This window comes from Propithecus coquereli, unplaced genomic scaffold, assembly GCF_000956105.1.
Source record: "Propithecus coquereli isolate 6110/MARCELLA unplaced genomic scaffold, Pcoq_1.0 Scaffold126, whole genome shotgun sequence".
NCBI classification, from domain to species: domain Eukaryota; kingdom Metazoa; phylum Chordata; class Mammalia; order Primates; family Indriidae; genus Propithecus; species Propithecus coquereli.
In genome coordinates this window covers 121127-140797 of record NW_012136747.1, presented here as the reverse complement: position 1 = coordinate 140797, position 19671 = coordinate 121127, and the positions used below count along the sequence as shown (strand labels likewise).

The window sequence follows — 19671 nt, the reverse complement described above, 5'->3', positions numbered from 1 at the left end:
GAGAGAGGCACAGTCTGCAGGGCCCGCCATGCGGGAGCCAGGCGTAATAAACCGCGCTTCGCTGTGCCCGGCTTCTGCATACTGGCTTTCCGAGTGGCGGCCCCGCAACACTTGTAAAATCTTTTTTCTCAAGATGGATTTCGGTGAAATGGCTACATCTATTCGAGTGCTCACTCGTTGGAGGTACATTAATTGGCTGGTGGCTAGTCAAAAAGCGATCATCCAGTCGCGGAGGTTTAATCGTGTGCTTGGAAGTGTTTCAACGTGGGGCTGCCTTCCTGTTTATTCCTCGGCCCCAGGAATTTTGGAAGACCTGGATTGCATTAGATACCTGTGATGTTGACGTGAGTAGGCTCAGAGTGTCACCTACATGTCAGAGGAAGCACCCGTCTAGCCACTGTGTGACATGCTTAGAATCACTCACACCCCCCTAGCCAGTACCCTGTGGGCTGCGTCTCTGGACAGATAGAGCAGGTCTGGGTCTAGGGAAACGATAGTAATTTTAGGGTGTTTCTACTCAAGCCCAAACTGTCAGGAACACACAGACCGACATGTGAAACAGTCGTTTTAGAAAAGCCTGCTTTTTGAAATTTCCCAGTCCACCCATGAGTCTATTAAATCTTCATCCGATGAAACTGATTTAAGTTCATTTGTTCTCCCTCGAACTTGCTGCCTTCCATGCAGGTGGTGCAGCCCCTGGCGTGCTCACCCCATCCAGGACGCCTCTCCCCACGTGTTTGAAGAAGGAAGGGTGGCTGCTGCATTTCACCGAAGGGTAGCATTCAATGAGAAAAATCAGCATTCTGGGAGTGGGTTCTGGACTTCTGGAAAATAGAAAACCCTCCCCAAATTGCAATCATCTTTTAATCTATCAAAATGACTTCATTTTTCCAGTTGCAGGCCTGTGAACTGATCGTGAGTAGCAGGGCAGAGGAAATTAATCGCCCAGGCAAAGACTTTTAACAAGTAAATATTATGCACAGAAAAACATGCAATTAGTGGAGGTTAGTTAATGCCTTTCAAGTTTCTGCGAGCTGCAGCTACGGGTGGAATTTCTGCCTTATCCCTGAATTGTCTGTCAAAATCTTTAATGTGACAATGTGACATGTCTCTCCCGTCGCCCCTCCCTCTCTGGGAACAAAAAAGGGTCTTTTCACAAATTTCCCCTTTCCATTCTTCTCCCTGAGATCTTTCCGTTCAGCAGTAAGTACCTTTGTCTGCGGCACCTTTGGAGCGAGGGTCCCTGGGGCAAAGGGCTCCCCAGGTGCGGAGGCTCACGAATGGGTTCTCAGGCTCACTCTGTCCCCACAGACCAAAGTTGATGGCACCTCAGATAAGATACAGGCCTACTTGTGGGGTCTTTCTTCTGGCCTGGACGCCTCACGCTCTAGGAGCGGATGTGCCCAGTGCTGGCAGGGCCAGGGAGAAGAGGGGGTGAAGGAAGTGTTTCTCGCAGGGAGAAGCGTTTAGTGCAGGCTGTGCTGGGGTGCTCTGAAAGCGATTTGCTGCAGCCCCGGTGGCTGGTGTGTGGATGTCCCCACGTAATGAGGCCACCAGCCAGCATCCTCTCCAGACTGCCACTGAAATGGTTTGACGTGGGTCTGAAGAGGTGACTAAAATGTCAAAAGCAAAAAACAACCCCAAGGGGAAAAAAAATAAGAGGCCCCATTTTGGGGTTGGTGGTGGAAGGAAGGTATAAATATATAAATAGTTTCTCGGTTAATTCGATTCACCGTGACTCTTTCTGGTGATTGGGCAGTCTGCGGCCAACACGAATGTTTTACTTTATTTTGACATTTTTTCCCTAATGAAACAAGACTCAGTTATGTTCTATTTCTATGTAAAATACCTATGACGGATGAGGGCAGCCCAATCTTGCGAAACAAATCGTAACAAATTGAGACGATATGTATTAATTTTGAATTCAAATCCCCGTTTGAGATCTGCCTTGGTCCTTCCAGGCCTTTCTGTGAACTACCCTATGGGGGGTTTTCTTGGACATGAGCTTGGCCGGATTAATGGCAGAACCTGGTCGTCCTCATAAACAGAAGCAGCTGCAGGAAAGAAAAATTCTCCCCTCTGGCTGACTGTGATCTGCATCCGGTTCAGAGCCAGGGGTGAGGAAGGTCCTCTTGCTGCCACCCGGTCTACCCCTGAAAGTTAGTTTCTGCGATGTGACTTGCCTATGGCTCATCTGCACCTTCTCCCCTTCCAAGAAGGATTTGAGGTTCAGCGTTGATGCGCATGAAAGGACGTTTGGCATCGCCCATGCTAATTTCGTCATTTTAAGGAGAAAATGATGCCTGCTTCCAATTTCCAGCGCTCTCATCGTTTCCCCTTCATTTCATTCTTTTGCGTTTTCTGGACAGTACTGCAGTCTGCAAGGCTGCAAAATATATTGCACCGGCTACCTGAGAAACGTAAGCCCTTCCCGGCACCCTGCCTTTCCCGCTTCGTAACCAAGCGCTTTTCAGTGTTTCTGTGTTCATGGAAAAGGCGAAGGTTCTCTCCTCCCACCCGTAGCCTAGCCTGGGCTCCCGGCACAAACGGGTGGGTGGGGGGTTGGAGAATGCAGTTTTGCTTTTGTAAGTTTGCCATTCAGACGTATTAGTTAATTGATCGTACTTTGGAGATTTAATCCTTAATTGCAAATTCCTGCACGATCACAAAAAATACACTCGAACTGATCATAAAAATGGCAAAACCCCAATCTTAGACTTAAGTGTAGAATTACCATAGTGCCGATTTGATTATGCTTCAGTGATATCTGTTTAATAGATTTGCACGAGAACTGTAAATCCACATTTACTTTCTTTGCAAATTGTATTTGAACGCTGAGCAACCACGACCCTCCTGCCTCTTCCCCTCCCTAACCATGCATGTCCCAAGCCCCCGTTAATGTTGAGTGACACTTGATGTGTATGTGGGAAGGGGACACAGAAAGCTGAGCTTTACACATTTCCCTCTTACTTCCTTTTGCGTGTGGGTATGTCTGTGTGCATGTCTGAAACGGATCCGAGCAGCTTCCCATTTCAACTCCACAGATACGTGACTCTCCAAGTGCTTTATTTTGAAAACTAGGACATAGCACTTTGCAGAAGAAAAATCAGTCCACTCACTATTATTTATGTGATTGCTGATCTGCTAGATGGATATAGAAAGCACCAAGAATTATAATAATTTATGGAGTGAAGCACTGGTTTACAAACATATCTCTCTGCCCGAGCTTTGTGGGTTTCTTTGCATCTCAGGCCTCGTTCTGTGCGATGGGAACGGAGAATATTCAGAATTTGAAGACAGGCCGGGCAAACCGACTGCATTCATGTCTAAAATTAAAGGAATAAGTGAGCAGCTATTTGTGGCAGACAGGACATGATCCAGTAAGTAGCACTCTTCATATTCTGAAATAAAAGTACATAATTGGAAAATGAGGCGGCAGAGACTGCTGGGGTGGTGGTGGGGAGGAATTAGAAAGTGTAATTTAAAATCATGTAGTCATAATTCAAAATGGGCCCAGCTAAAAGGTTTTTAAGTGGTAAATGCTTTAAAGTCACTTGTGGTTGATCCTTTTTCAAGGAATAGGGTCTAATTTTCACTATATTTGTGGATTCCTTCATCTACTTAGCTCATCAACTCATTCAACTTGGCTGCTAACACCAGCTGCAGGCCAGCATCTTCTTGCCTTGGAACCCACGGTTGATGGGGAGGGAGGTCAGACGTCAGGGTCTGTCCTCTCAGGACACGGTGGTGACTGGGTTTGATTTTTTCCCCCCTCCATTGGGTTATTTGTTTCTTTTCCTTTCCTTTGAGTCCCTCTTTATTTTTTTACCCTTTATGACATTTTCAGCTGTCGGGTAATCAATTGCATATTTTCGGGCACAAGCAAAACAAGGAAAGAGAATACAATTTAAAAGTGATTTTTGAGCTTTTGTGGGAATCGTGGCTTGTGAAAGAATTCTCCCCAAATTCTCCCTACACCTTGGTACTTTTCTGTTAAATATTATCTCCTGCATTTTGCTTGGCGGGGTGTCGGGGGGACCACTTAGGAGGTGTTAGCACGGTTTTTTCTGTGACATTTCACCACGTTGCAACAAAAGCCTCGGTCCGCAGTGGCTTCGCTGAGCCGAGCCGGCTTTCTCTCCGAGTCGCTCTGAGCCACCGGCCAAGGAAAAGCAGCCGCGTTCCGGGCTGGCCAGTGAGAGGCTGGGGCTGCTCACGGTCAAAGCTCAGGAAGCGGAGTCGGAGCAAAGGTGCGGCTGGAATGCCGGTGAAAGCTGCCCAAGCGTGGGGTTCTCCGGGCTGCTGGGGGAGACGTTTCTCTGGCACCTTCTCGTGTTTAATGAGACAATCGTCCCTCTGTGGCCATTGTTTGTCAACTGAGTTTTGGACTCAGGACAACACGATATTGTCCGAGCCTCACAGTTATTGTTGAAGATGTGCCAATGAATGGAGGAGAAACACTGGCGGCTTTTGGCGGTGGCTGCCTTAATAGCCTCACGTTGACTTTGATTAGAGGGGCCCTTACCTTCCAAATCGGGACGCCTTTGAGAGCCGGAGGGGCTGCTGAGAACAATGGCACGAGAGCAACACTCGTGAGCGGGCCGTGTCCTGGGCCAACCTGACTTTCAGGGGCCTGTGCTGGGTGGAAGTGACCGCCCCAAGTCACAGGGCAGAGCAAATGTGTCTTTGGTGTGCGGGTCAGCAACCCCCCCAGGCAGTGAAGATACTCCAAGATTTTCCTCACATATCTTTGGACAGATCAGGGCCGTTAGAGTGACCAAGCGTCTGTTTTGCAAAAATCCACCTGCTGTCGGCATGCTCCACGGGAGCCCAGGCCCTTCTCGGTCGAGTTCCTTTTGGGCCTGTGGCAATACTGACTGGCCGCAGTTTGGTGGGGGCCTTCTCGGGGCCCCGCAGACCCCCGCCCCTGTATCTCCTCACACCGGGGTTCCGAGGAGGCCTGTCGATCTGTCTGCTCCCACTGGTCTGAGCCCTTTGAGTGCAAGTTTCATGTCTGAGTCATTTGGGTCTCAGAACAGGGTCTGGCCCGGAGGAGGAGCAGCGTGTTTTGGGGTTGTGCCTGGGTAAGGGGGGTGGTGAGGAGTTTTCCTAGAAAAACTAGCCAAGGTCAGGCTGTACTGGATGTGTCCAGCCACAGCACCCTGGGAGGCAAGACAGCCGGTGACCCACTCGTTCATGCTGCGGACGCGGAGCCCCGGTTCCGGGCACGGGAGGAGGGGGTTGCTTGACTCTCTGGAAGTCTCTGCTGGATTCTCCAAAGTTCTCTGCGGAGCTTCTGGGTTTTATCAGAGCTTTCTAACTGCAGTGGAAGGGACAGTTAGCAAGTACCTACTGTGTGCCGGGTGGGCCTTTGGCTGGGTGCTTTTGCAGCTCCTGTGCCCTTGAATGCTCCCGGCAGTGCTGGGGGGAGGGTTTAGCATCTGCAGGTTTGCAGGTGAAACCAAGCTCCGGGAGGTAATTGCTGCTTTTGAACCTGGGCTGTCAGACTCTCCAAGGCCTGTGCAGTTTCTCTCATTCATTCGTTCATTCATTCATTTGTTGGTTTGTTCAGGTAGCGTTTTATTTTTGGCTTCTCATTCCGCTCAGACACAGAACCAGGCTGTGTGCTGGGAGCTGTGATAGGGGAAGCCCTGAGGGGCTGTGGGTGGAGGCTCCGGACCCAGCCTGGGGAGCCCAGGAAGACGTCTCCAAGGCCCTGAGCCACCTTGAGTCTGCGTGGGCACCAGTCAGGACACGGGGTGAATGCAGGGGTGGGGTGGTGTTCACAGCTTTCCAGGCGGGGGAACAGGCGTGTGGGGGCTCCAGCTGTGCCAGGAAAGCCCAACGGTCGAGCTGGGCCTGAGAAGGGAGAGGGGCCGGGCAGGTGCGGCCACCTGAGGAGCTGGGCTTCACCTGAGAGGCTTGGTGTGCCAGAGGGAATGGCCTGGTCACAAGTGAGTTCTAGCACATTCCTTCTGGAGGCTGGTGTGGTGTGGCTGTGGTGGTGGAGGCCAAGACCAGCAGGAGGCCAGACAAGGCTGGGGGTGCGTAGCGAGAGGCACAGGCACACGGGGATGGGGGGGCCTGGAGTCAGACCTCTTTCCTAGACTCAGCTTTCCATACAGTCGGCGCCTAATGGTACTTGCTCCTTGGTGTCTTGGCTAAAACCCAGGTTTTCCTTAGAGTACCCTGGTCCAAGTCGACTTATGGTAAATTGCCTTTGAGAGAAAAACAGAAAGAGGAACCATTCTGTAAAAGAATGAGACTTAAAAAGGAAGCCCTTAAAAATGGAGGGAATTTTCAACGAGTGCTGGGCTGGGAGGACCTGCAGCCTCCTGAACTGGGCTCACTGGGCCTTTATGGAGGGGCAGGCACGTGGCTCATTACGTCCCTTCTGTAACCAATGAAGAAGTGGGAACAGAGAGGTTGAGTGACTTGCCCGATGTCCCACAGCTTGGCAGCACCTGAGACAGAATTTGAACTCCGTTTCCTCTGACTTCAAAGTCCAGGCTCTTCTCCATTGCAGAAGCAGGCCAGTGGCCAACAGCAGCAGCAGTAAAAGTGAGGCCATTTATTGATGCCGCGTCTGCCTCAGGGCCTTTGCACTTGCCGTTCCCTCTGCCTCGGTTCTCTTTCCCCAGGTTTGAGCGTGGCTGGCTTCTCTCATCATTCCTGTGTGGGGTGACGCCACCTCTTCAGATAGGCCTTTCTTCATCATCCAATTTAAAGTGAACCCTCCCCCTTACTCCTCACTCCCTTACCCTGCTCTGTCTGCTCCCGGGTGCATATGTTATCCGAACGTGTCTTTTCTGTTTACTGTGCATTAACTTGATTGTCCCCGCCCCATTCCTTGAGGACAGGGATCTCTTTGCTTTTCCGCTGCTCTTGCTGGCCCCTGGCGCAGTGAGGGCACGCAGGGCTGTGCAAATATCTGTTGACGAAGCAGTGCTTCGTCCATCCATTCCACCCTCCTCCCTAGTGCCGTTCCCCTGACCCACTTGCACGGGAGGATGCATGACTCGCTCAAGGTCGCTCTGCTGAACGGGAGCCAGGACGGAAGCCCAGACGGAAGCCCAGGTGGCCTCCCTGTGCTGGGTCCCAGTGCACCGCGCTGCTCGTGAGCTGTGCTGTTTTGTGGACCAGGTGTAAGCGTTTAGCGTCACAGCTCAAAGCTGTTTGTTTGGGAAATGCTGCTCCCCCTCTGCGGATGGGCTGCACGGCAGAGAATGCTCCCTTCCCGCATGGTGGCGGCTAACGCAGCGCGGCTCCATAAATATTAAATGGGTATTAAAAGAAGGCGCTGCGTTCCCAGTTTCCCTGATTTCTCCGAGCAGGGCCCGTTGCAAACCCCCTTTATGTGAAATGCAGCATTTTGCCGCAGAGTGCCTCTGGGATGCCTTGCCGCCTGCCTTTTCCAGCTGAGTCCCTTGGTGCAGAGCGGTTCTCCCCCGAGCGCGAGCCGTCCGTGTGCTGGTGCCTGCTTCTCTGGGGAAAGGATGGGCAGAAGCCCTTGGGACACCCCCCCCCCCGCCCTTCACAAGGGCTGTGCCCTGGCCAGCCTCCTGGCAGGGCTATGGGGTGGGCAAGGCAGAAAGGGGTGATGATGCTTCGGTCTTTAGCTGAGCTCCCTTGACACCCATTGCCAGGCCTGTGCTGAGAGAGTCCATCCATTCCTCCATCCATTGTCCCTGCATCCGTCCCTCCATCCACTGTCCTTCCATCCTTTCATCTATCCACCCATCCACTGATTCAGTATTCATGAAGTATTTGCGATAGGCCCTGGGGCGATAATCATATAAAAGTAACAATAGCTAGCATTTATTGAACACTTACTATGTGCTGGGCTCTGTGATAAGCAGTTTACACTTGTCACCTCGTTTACTGTCCAGGACTCTATGAGGGAGGGGCCGCTTTTCTCTCCGTCTCGTCGGGGAGGAAATGGAGCCCCTGGAGGTTAAACTGCTTGCTAAGGGTCACAGAGCTGGTGGGGCTGCAGTGACATCCAGAGTAAGCAAGGGAGACAGACCCAGGCTCTTCCTTGGGCCTGGACCCCCCAGGCCTCTCTGAGGAGGCACTGGTGTTGCGAGAGGAAGGGTGAGTTGGCTGCAGCCCCCTGGAGAGGAGGACGGAGAAGTCTAGCGGAAGGAGCCGGAATCTGGGAGCCAGGTGGCCTGGATCTGGGTCTCAGCTCTGCCACCCGCTCTCTGTGCCATGCCGGCAGGAGACGTGGCTTCTCTGAGACGTGCCCTTGTCATTTGCAAAACGAGAGATACAGGATACCTGCCTCTTAGGAGGTGAGCCTTAGAGAGGAAACCCTTGTCACGTGTTGGAATTTCATGGCTCTGCAAAGAGCACGGCACCTGGCTGCTGAAGGCCTCTGGGCGCAAGAGCCCAATGGGCACTGGCCGTGTGGCCTGAGTAGGGCAGGGCCTTGTGGTCAAGGGTCCTTGTCAGAGCCACGGCAAGGATTTCAAGCAGGGGTGTGAGGCGGTCAGCTTGCGTTTGAGAGAGAGGAGGGTTCCCCAGGGCCCTGTCAGGCACTCCCAGCTCCTGGGGCTGGGCCCTGGGCTCACACTCGACACCCCGAACCACGTGCGCCCCAGTACCCGGGCAGCACCAGCTGACGGCAGGCCCGCAATCCCCGGGCATCACATTGAACTGAACAGTGATTGCGGCAGTCACAGCGGGTGTTAGCTGGGCACTTGATGCCTGCCCGGCGTTGGACTCAGGAGTCCTGTTTCCTTCCTCATCCAGCTGCACACTCGCACCTGGGAGGCGGCACTACTATGATCAAAGCCACTTCCCAGAAGAGGAAGCTCAGGCTCAGAGAGGTTAGGAAGTTGGCCCAAGGTCACACAGCAAGGCAGCCAATGCTGAGGCTCTGGGCAGCCTGGCTCAGAGCAGCAGGAGCCCTTGGCATCTGGTCCCTGGGCCTTTCCCAGGGCTTCTCAGTGCCGGGCGGCAGTGGCAGGCAGGACGGGAGGAGGCGTCTCTGTGAGCCCCACAGCCAGCAGACCCAGCCCTCCCCCGCTGAGGCCTGCTGCGCCGGCACCTGCAGGGAAAGCCGGTCCACTCAGGGAAAGCCGGTCCACTCAGGGGCACCAGGGCCAAAGGGCCGGGCAAGGGTGTCCTGAGGAAAAGCAGACTTTTGTTCTTGTCTTCCTGGGTGGAGAACCGGGGGCTGTTGTGTGGGTCCGAATGCGTTTTGGCGATGGGTGGGGGAGGAGGAAGACGTTGCTATTTATTTCGCCTTTTATGGAGATGATCGGGGTTTTTAAAAAATTAATAACCCATTTCTCCTTTGCACATAATTAAAATGTTCTCCAGTCTCTAATTTTTGCCATTTTCCTAATCTAATTTGTTTTCTGACTGTGTTGATTCTTCTTCCAAGCGCAAAGCAAAGGGGATTTTTCTTCGTTTAATGTGATTGGGACACGACTGTCCAGGAATAGTTTAAATGATGTTATTTTCTCCTTGGTTAAATACAGTGCAAGTGGAATCGTCGGAGGGTCTTAAGGACCAAAAACTGAAAACAATAAAAACAAAATATCTTCAAAGCATTTCCTATTTATACAGTTTAAAAAATAATTATGAAAAGGAACGAGAAAAATCGGCGGTCTTAGCAAGGAGGCGTGGGCCGCCAGGTCGAGTGCAGCGGCAGGATGGGGTCTCACCCAGCGCCTGAGTTTGCGGGTCTCTCCGTAGCTGGGCTGGAAGGGGCGTTTTAGTCCAGTAAATATGAATACAAACTGCACTTTCCGGTGAAAGCAATGATAAAAAATGACAGCATTGGGAAAGCAAGTGGATTCAAGGATTCACAGGGACGCCAGGATCCCTGAGATCCCTGCAGGGAGCGGGAGTGAGGTGGGGGGTAGCTCAGTCCGCCCGCCGCCCCCCCAGCCACCACCACCGAGCCGGGAGGTGTGTGGCAATCGGTGTCCGGGAAAGTCCCTCCTCCAGGGCCACTAGGAGGTACCCTTAGGTGAAATCGATGTTGAGGAAGGAACTCCCGCCTGGGCTGCCGGCGCCTGCTCAGGCTTGCAGGGGTGTGGGGTGGGGGACTGGGGGCCAGGGCTGGGGTTGGAGGGGACTCCTTGCTATTCCCAGTTCTGAGAGTAAAACTTAACTCACCTGTTTACAAAACACCAGCCGCTGTCTTGCCCCAGCTCCCTGTCACCCCGGAGGTGCTGGAGGATTTTGTTGAAGGGGAAAAAAAAGGCCTGAAGTATTTAAACACGTCGGGCCATGCACGCATCCGTCCCCGGCGCTGCGGGTTGTTTTTCTTTTTTTTTCCTGGTCCCCTCCCTCCCTTCTCTTTTCTTTTTACCAAAGTATATTCATCAAACTGCTGAGTTGGAAAGATTTGTAATGAGTTTTTGAGCTGTACGACTGTGTTTTTTCCCTTTCCCCCCGCCCTCTCCCTCTTTCTAAATCTTCATCTGACATTAAATAAAGCAAATCCCAAACAGATTAACTGTCGCACGGTTCTGCTCCGTCTCCTCAGTCTGTTTCCAGGTCTGGCGGGGGGCCGGGCGGCGGTGGCGGCGGCAGCGGGAGATGCCCGGGCGGCCAGCGGAGGTCCATGTGGCGCTCTAGGTGGGATGCCGGCGTCCTGAAGGCGGAGGCCCTGGCGCTGCTCCCCTGCGGCCTGGGCATGGCGTTCTCCCAGTCGCACGTGATGGCCGCGCGGCGGCACCAGCACGGCCGGCTCATCATCGAGGTGGACGAGTACAGCTCCAACCCCACGCAGGCCTTCACCTTCTACAACATCAACCAGGGCCGCTTCCAGCCACCGCACGTGCAGATGTAAGTGGGCGGCCCTCGGTGGGACCGCGGGGCGTGGGTGGTGACGGCCACAGGGGTGGGTTCCCGCGCTCGGGCTGTCTCCTGGCTTCCGGGCGTAGTTAACAAGCCTTAAATGTTTGTTGACTGAACCAATTCTGGAATCCTAGGATCATCGGGGCCCTGAGTTGGGAGGGACCTGCGAGAAGCTGCAGATTGGTGGCCTGTGGGCAATTCTGGCCCGCAGTCCTATTTTATTTGGCCAGGAGAATGTTATACAAATATTTAAAATGAGGTGAGTGCATACAAAAACCCAGACTTCTGGCTTCACTTGGCAAAACCAAAAGGCCTGGCAACTCCAGGCCCACACATCCTCTTGGCAACGTCTGGGGGACTGAATTCGGCTCCCCGTCTTGGCTTTTGGGCTGGTGACCCTCATTTGATTGACTCTCCTCATTGTACAGATGGGGAGACTGAGTCCCGGAGCGGGTGAGGTACTTGCTGCAGGCCCCCTGACAGGTTAGGACCCTAGTCTTGGGCTGACTGTCTCTCCTGCACCCCCCACCCCTTCATCCAGACCCCTGTGCTTCTGCTGTGAGAGCAGAGATGCTTTTCTAGAAGGACTAGGGAGTTCTGCCGCCCGCCTCTTGGGGCTGTGCTGGAAATACCAGGGGTGCTGGAGCATGAGGCCTTGGGGAGTTCACAGACCCGGGACCCCCTTAGAGTGCACCCAGGACTTGTCTCAACACCTGTGCATGGGCCAAGATCCGTGGATTTTCTCTGAGGTCCTGCAGAGGTGTGGGTGGCCCAGGGTGGAGGTGCATAAGCTCCTGGCCCTGCTCTGTGACTCCCTGTGTCCCTAGGGGACCCTCCTCCTTTATCCCGTTGCCCCTCCCATTGGTCCTGCGTGACAGAGCTTACCTGGTTAGGGTTAGGGTTAGGGTTAGGGTTAGGGTTAGGGTCTGGGTGGGGACCCAGGGGCCCGGACCGGTGAGGTGGCCCACCCCATCCCACCCAGCTGGCCAGTGCCAGGGCTGGCCTCGCAGGCAGGCGGCCTGACCCCAGTCCTGGGCTCTCTCCATGCCCAGCGTCTCTGCCTCCTTTGCTCGTGGTGTCTGCGGACGTGCGCACCTCCACCCGAGAGCTGAGTCGTCTGTCCCCTCAGCCATTGCACCTTCACCTGGCCGCTCTGGGAGCCGCCCCTGTGCTGGGCCTGGCTCACGGGTGAGCCCCTGCGGAGTGAGCAGGTGGCCGAGCAGGGGGATGAGAGCTGCGATGAGGGTGGCCCGGCGCTGTGGAGTAGGCCCTCCTGAGGGAGTCCCAGCGCTGGGCCTCCATGGGGGCTGTGAGCACCGTCTCCAGGCAGAGCTGTTCCCGTGGCGTCCCAGCCACTGTCCCTCAGGGACACTGGAGGAGCCGCATGTGGATGCTCAGAGATGGGGCCTGGCCTGGCGGTGTGGGTGCTGCCCGCCTTCCTGATGCGGCCCTGCTGGGAAGGGCTCGGGAGGCAGGGCTGGGGGGCTCTGGTGTCAGGAACACCCTCCTCTCAGTGGCGCTTGCTCAGAAAGCGCCTGTTTCTGTGGGGGCGGCAGGATGGGTGTTGTCAGTGGCTGCCTGCTGTACTTTTTGGTAGGTTCTATGCGGGCAAGTGCCTCTGATTTTCTGTTTCAGGAGCCGTACTGGTGGATTTGGGCAGGATGGGGGGCCCTGGATCTTAGGACTGCTCCGCAGGCTGTGGGACTGTGAGGCCTGGCGGGGCTGCTACAGGGAGGGGGCCCTCCCCTGGGCTGGCTTTCTCTTTTGCTGGTGGGGTCAGTTCTCCAGGTGGGTGGTTCGGAGGTGACTCTGCCTGAGGTCCCTGGAGGCTGGGCTGGATGCCTGCCCAGCGGGATGGAGAGGGAGCTGGGCCCTCAAAGAGCAGGTGGGGTTTGTGTGTCTGCACCTGTGTGCGTACCCCGTCGCCCTCTCAGAGGGTCCCTGGCCCCGCAGATAGTACCATGTAGAGCTGTTGTTTACAGCATCCCACCTGGGCCAGGCAGACACCTGGGGAGCCCCTAGTCTGAGAACAGAGCCAGGGAAACGGGAAGGCAGGGAGGAGGCTGAGGAGGCTCCTGCCAAATTTGGGGGGTCCAGAAAGGACCCCGTGGAGAAGGTAGCTTCTAGGTCTAGACCCCGAGAAGGAGGAGGGCAAGGCAGCCCTGTGTAGGAGACGCTGGACCCCGCAGGCTGGCTGGCCTGTGCCTTGAGGAAGGGCACTGAATGTCCGAGAGAGAGAGGGGTGATTGCTCCCATCTAACTGAGCAACTGAGGGTCGTTCGTTGTTTTGTTCATTCATTCGGGACAGTTGCAAGCAGCTGAGTAGGTCACTGGTTAGGAACTCAGGCTCGGAGCCAGCCTGCTGGTCTGGTTCATGCCTCTTGGTGCCTCGGTTTCCCCAACCACAGACTGCTGCTCAGAGTAGTAGTGGGATGAAATAGGTAGATCCGCACAGAACAGGGCCTGGTGGGTAGCAGCAAATCTTCAGGACCGTTAGCACACGCCAGGCCCGGGCTGGGCGTCACAGCAGTGACCCAGCAGTGATTGAAGACCGACCCCTGCCCGCGCGGGGCTCACATCCAGCGGGATGGCGGACGTTGGCAAATGCGTCATGAAAGCGTGTGACGCTGGGAGGGAGAGTGCTGTGGAGCAAGAGCTTAGTGGCTCTCTCGTGGTCCAGCTGGGGAGCTAGGTGGCCCGGCAGGACTCAGGCCTGGCCTGCCCACTCCCACCCTGGGCTGCTCTGCGCAGCATCCCCGGCGGCGTGAGGGTTCCCGGCTTCCACTGGCAGTGGGGCTCCGAGGCGGCTGGGGCCTTGAGGGGGCCCCAGGAAGAGCACGCACTGGGCTCCGGCTTTGAGATGCAACGTTGCATGTAGCCAGGTAAAGCCAGGCAGGCCGGGACTGGGGGCTGCGGCTGCCCCTTCGTTCAGCGTGCAGGCGCTGGAGGTGGCCACGTGGGCTTCCGTGGCGAGTCAGCTGCCCCACCTCGGGAGAGGCGGGAGGATGCGTGACACTTCCCGACCTGTGATTTGTTGCCGCCCTGGGCTTTGTTTCCGGGCGAGGCAGTGACGGGGCCTTACTTAACAAATCCGCAATTTACATTTAATAACAACAGTGACAGTCCAAATGTGGCCTCTGATTGAGCCGTGTGATTTACGCAGTGGCCCCCAGAGACCCTGCCGGTGAGGAGGCCGCCTTTGCCTGAGTCCTGAATCTCCAGGCCTGGCCCCCGGGCTGTGGGCCTGAGGCGAAGGCGCCGCTGCTGCGGCTGGGAAACCCTGCGGGGGCCCTGGGAGGGCAGGCGGACAAGGGCCCTGGGGTCAGCAGGGGTGAGAGCTGCGGGACAGGGTTGTCCTGCAGGGCTCCTGGAGGGGCCTCCGGCACAGCCACTCTCCTCTCTGGCCTTTGAAAGGGATCACGGGGAGACTTGAGTCATCCCTCTGAAGACCCTCTGAGCCTTCAGGGAGCGCTGGGTCTTGATGAATGTCGTGGAGGGGCTGGGAGGGCACACAGGCCTGGCGTGGCCCCTTTGTACCCTGTTCCCGGCCCTCCCAGCTGTGCCAGGCCGGGGCGCTGACCCCCCTACACAGATGAGGGAGCAAGCATGGGCAGCGTCCTTGCGCTGAGAGGTGGGGGAGACAGTGGGCCTTGCCTGGAGCCCGGGAGGAGGGCGGGGCAAGGCAGGAGGGGGGACTCAAACTGGGCTCCGTCTGGCTCTCAAGCCTCTTCCTGCCCCCTTGTCCACTGAGCAACAGACGCAGAAGCTGCTCCCAGTTTCTTGAATGTTGCATTCTTCCTCCTGCCTCAGGTCTTTGCGCGTGCTGTTCCCTGTGCTTCCCTGTCTCTTTGCCCTACAAGTGCTGACTCCCCTCTCAGATTTCGCCCAGGTGTCACTTCTTCACAGAAGTGTTCCCTGGCCCCTCCCCAGACCAGGTCACCCCCTGGCCCAGATCCAGGTGCTAAGAGTCCCCTGTTCCTCCCTTTGTGGCATGTGCTTCAGTCTGTGCTAACACGTCCATCTGTGGAACAATTTGCCAAGCGACTGTCCCCTCCACCAGCTTGGGGCTGCATCCCTGAGCCTAGCACAGTCATGGGAAGAAGGAAAGAAAAGGGAGTGAGCACAAGGCAGGTAGCAAGGCCCAGGAAGAGCGTCAGGGATCAAGGAGGGCCTCCTGGGGGTGGCGGCATAAGCCCTGGGCTTGGAGGACCAGCAGCACTTTGACCCAAGTGGGGCCGGCCACTCTAGGTGGCGGGGCCAGTGGAGTCACAGGCTGGGAGGTGGGAAGGAAGGGCAGGCATCAGGGCACAGCGGGGTGGTGTGGCCGGGTCACCTTGGCACCAGCGCTTTGTGGGAGCAGCACCAGGCAGGAAGTCAGGGCGGCTGTTGTGTGATACTGAGCCAGCCAGTCATTGTCCCTCCCCAGGCCTCAGTGTCCCCATTTGTACAATGAGAGGAAGGGACTAGAGGTCCTTCCTGTTCTAAAATGCCACGGTTTATGCCTAGTCACATGCTGGACTTGTGGGAACCTCTGTCCTCTCCCGGACCTTCAGAGGACCTCATTTCCCTGAGGCTGGGGTAACGGGGGTAACAGCCTCTGCTTCTGATGGCCGCGTGGGCTTTGGCCATCAGGATGGGAGAGAGAGACCCAGGCGCAGGCTGCAGGGAGACTGCGGGGTGGTGCGTCAGGGCTTCCGGCTGTGCAGCTCGTTTGTTCTCACAGCATCGCAAAGAGAGAGTGGCCCCCCTCCCCCGCAGAGCCGGACGGAGCCTGGGAGGGTCAAGGGGCCAGCGAGGAGGAGGTCACTGGGCCAGGTGCCAGCCTAGGTCTCAGTGCCGCCCCATTCCTGCTGCCATGATTCCCACCGAAAGATCCAGAGTTAGGCTGGGGAGAGCTGGGGAAGTCAGGTTTGGCTCCAGCAAACAAGGAGCATTTGTTTCTACACCTCATCTCTCGTCCCTGCAGAATGTTACAGGCAAATAACCATTTTGCTTGTGGGTTTTTTTTTTTGTTGTTGTTACAATAAGGTATTGAGGTTAGATGCCCAGATTCCTGTTGTGAAGACTTGGGTTCAAATTCTATTCCTTTTTTTTTTTTGAGGCAGAGTCTCATTCTGTTGCCCTGGCTAGAGTGAGTGCCGTGGTGTTAGCCTAGCTCACAGCAACCTCAGACTCCTGGGCTCAAGCTATCCTACTGCCTCAGCCTTCCGAGTAGCTGGGATTACAGGCATGCGCCACCATGCCCGGCTAATTTTTTTCTGTATATTTTTAGTTGTCCGATTAATTTCTTTCTATTTTTAGTAGAGACGGGGTCTCGCTCTTGCTCAGGCTGGTTTCGAACTCCTGAGCTCAAACGATCCGCCCGCCTCGTTCTCCCAGAGTGCTAGGATTACAGGCGTGAGCCACCGCGCCCGGCCCAAATTGTATTCTTTTACTTACTAGCTGGGACCTTGGGCTTGGGACTAACTTTTCCAGGCCTCAGTTACTTTGTCCACAGGGCTGTTATAACTCAGGTGTTAGCCAGGGTTTTGTCACTGCAAGTACTGGAAACACAACTTAAATGTCTTTGAGCATGAAAGGGTGTTTATTGGCTCATGTCATTAGCTAGGAAGTTCAGGTTTGGGTCTAGCTTCAGGTATAGCTGGATCTAGGGGTCAAATGATGGGCACCCTCTCATATACTGTCCATAGCGCCACTCTTTTCGCTCTTTTTGTCACTTCAAACACAGGCAGGGTTTCCGGGAGCTCCTCTGTGGGTGACATGTCCACAGGTGTATCCCGCACACCTAGCTGGTCCCTGGCTTTTAGGAGGCACTCAGTAAGCATTTGTCCGTAGATTGAATGAAATGAAGTTGGGCCTGGAAATAATAGTCCTGCCTGGTGTAAGTTCTAGAATCAAAAAACAGCTTCAAATTTGAGCCCCAGTAGCTGGGGACATGGGCCAGTCTGCTTTTCTTGAGCCTCAGTTTCCCCATCTGTGAAGTGGGGCCACCCACAGTACTCTGCTTCGATGGCCATTGTGAGGGTGAAGAGAGCAGACGCCTGTAATGCGCTTAGCACATCATGAACTCTCCGTACGTTGGCATCGCGTACAGCATGACTGTTATTATTTCAAAGTCGAGCATTTGTTGCAATCCAAATAGCCGGAGGACTGTGCAGGGAAATGAGTCTGTTTTTTTCTCTGGGGATTAGAGGTTTGCATCTTCACTGTGCTCTAGAAGCCTCAGGGTGTAGGGAAATAAGAGCAGAGTTAATTAAAGAGCTCTGGCTCCGACAGCAGGCCCGGCCCAGAACCCTCACTGTTCCTGGCTGGCCCGTGGTGGTGGGAGCTACGCCGGCTCAGGGCTCCTGGGGGTGGCATCATGCTCCTGTATCTCCCTTCTTTGTCTTTCTGACTTGGTCTTTGTCACCTTGTGGCATCTTCAAAACCTGAGAGAGACAGACAGAATGAGCGAATGGATTTGATTGGCTCACTAGTGTTCCTGAGCCAATAGCCCAGTAGTGATTGGCTGCCCTTGGTCCTATCAGCTGTAGGGAGGGCAAGGCGTGCAGGTGGGGCCGTGGGCCGGCTGGATGGACTGTCTTTCTTGGGGGAGGGTATTGGGGACCCCAGAGGACAGAGCGTTGGTGGGAATTACTGGGAGGGAGGTTTCGGCTTCCAGACCAGCTTGGGCGTTGCCTCCTACTGGAAGCTTCCAGGAGGCCCTATAGGGCCTTCACTGGCCCCCAGCCTCTCTGCTGTGCATCAGCAGAGGTTGTTGTCTGGCCGAGTCTGCTTCTAGCATTAGCTCGTGGGCTCCTGGGGGGCAGCGATCAGGCCTGGTTCATCCCTGTGGCCCCTCGTTGAGCTCAGGGCTGGCGCATGGTGGGCATTTAGGGTGTGTCGTGTCGAATGAATGAGTGAATGAATGAATCAATGAATGGAGAGAGAAGAGGAAAAGCTGCCAGCGCCTTCCTGATTGGTCATCACTGCACTCGGGGGATTTTCTTCTCCTCCCCAGTCCGGCCTGCCCGACCTGCTGGGACCCTCCCTTGGCTTAGCAGCCCCGGAAGGGGCCGGAGGTGCTCCCTCCCGCCGTGCCATCGCGATGGCGGGAGGCTGGCGTGGTGCCTCCGACTGTGGCGGATGGAGCGTTTGAATGCTCCCTGCACATTAGCATGCTGAACCCACGTCTCTTGTAAGGTGTTAATTAAATTTCTTCGAAGTATATTGTCTGAAAAAAAAAGGATAATTAGAAAGATGTCTTTAAAAGTATTTATGTAACTGATATGGTACCGCTTTTGGTTTGCTGCATAATTAGATTTAAACACAACTCCTCAAGCGGCATACTCATTTGGAGAGGGCTGCTTGTTGAAATGTCATTGTGTTGTTTTTAAGAGTTTTGAGCCCGGCAAAGTCAGTCAGCTGGGGCGGGGTGGTGCAGCGTGTAGCGGAGAGCACTGGACTGGGAGCCTCGGGCCGGGCGCTGGATTACTAGCCACGTCCACATTTATGTACCGAAGGGGCCCAGGGCCACGCGCTCAGCCTGGCTGGATCTCAGTGTCCCATCTGTCACACGATGGGCTCCCGAGGAAGAACCTGTTATACATTTGTGCCACTTTTTAACATTTTCTGTGTGTTCGGCTTGGTGAAGCAGCTCCATTTCTCAGACACACAAACCAGGCCAGGCAGACCTGGGCTTCCGAGTGCAGGAGTGTTTTCCTGCGCAATCGTGCGAGGCCCTCGGTCTGCAATTGGCCAGCCTCTCTCCTAGCTTGGAAAAGCTGCCTTTATTTCACACGTGGCCGTGAAGTTCCCTGTCCCCTGTTGCTCTCCTGGGGTGGTGCGTGTGTTCCGTGCAGCACTGGGGCGTCAGTTCTGACCACTCACAGTGGGGGCGACAGCACCCCATGGGGTGGAAACCGGTTTAGAGGTGGAAAAAAGTCTTGCTCCTCTTAGTCTAAAGCCTGGATGAATATACAGTGCGTAAACAGACACACAGCGTGTCCGTGGTGGCCAAACCTCACTGGAGGAGGGTGAGGAGGGACAGACATCTGAAAGGCCACTCTGGGGGTGAAAGTGAACAACAGACGGAAGTGTGAGCTGCCACCGTGTGAGCTTTGCTGTCCGCGGCGGCCAGGCTCTCACTGTACCCGTCCTCTGCCCACCATCTCCATTAACGCCCCCAGCAGCCCACTGAGCTTCTGTTCGCATGTTACAGAGGGGGAAACTGAGGTTCTGGGACCAAAATGTTTCACCTGGCTACTGAGCAGGGGAGTGAGGATTTCGACCCAGGTGGAAGGCTGGGTGTCCAGCCACGGTCTGGTGGCTCTGACTGAGTTGGTGGGGCCGTGAGCTGCGGCCTCGGCTGCATCCTGGAGACGCACCACACGCAGGCGCCCGGCTCTGTGGCCCCGTGACCTGCAGTGTCTTCTCTCGCCGCAGGGTGGACCCGGTGCCTCACGACGCCCCCAAGCCTCCTGGCTACACCCGCTTTGTCTGTGTCTCTGACACCCACTCGAGGACGGATCCCATCCAGATGCCCTACGGCGACGTGCTGATCCACGCCGGGGACTTCACCGAGCTGGGGCTCCCGAGCGAGGTGAAGAAGTTCAACGAGTGGCTCGGTAGGTCCCCTCTGCCCAGGGCGGGCCAGCTCCTGAGGCTGCCCCTCTACCCCGGCCCCTCCTTGGACTCTGTCCATTCACCCTCCCTCCCCCATCCACCTGGGACGTCTCCCACTCCAGCACCTGTCTCGGTTGTGACGTTCCATTTGTTTGTGGGGACTTTTGGCCTGGGGGACCCCCTCCCAAAGGGACTTTGTTCACATCTGTTTCCGTCTACTTGTGTGTCCAGCCCCAGTGCCTGGCACAG

General features: G+C 55.5%; 1 protein-coding gene across 3 annotated transcripts in view; it reads left to right on the top strand.

The window, feature by feature from the left end:
• Nucleotides 1-2573: 2573 nt before the first annotated feature.
• MPPED1 (metallophosphoesterase domain containing 1) overlaps nucleotides 2574-19671 on the top strand; it is a 78538-nt gene continuing 61440 nt past the window's right edge. Inside the window, exons 1-3 of one of the 3 annotated variants that reach the window (XM_012638011.1) lie at nucleotides 2574-3380; nucleotides 10505-10806; nucleotides 19243-19424. In XM_012638011.1, the coding sequence (XP_012493465.1) occupies nucleotides 10583-10806; nucleotides 19243-19424 (406 nt within the window). In that variant the 5' untranslated portion in view covers nucleotides 2574-3380; nucleotides 10505-10582. Of the gene's footprint in view, nucleotides 3381-8021; nucleotides 8031-10451; nucleotides 10807-19242; nucleotides 19425-19671 lie in introns of those variants that run through there. The other 2 variants (XM_012638013.1, XM_012638012.1) reach the window with 2 other exon arrangements.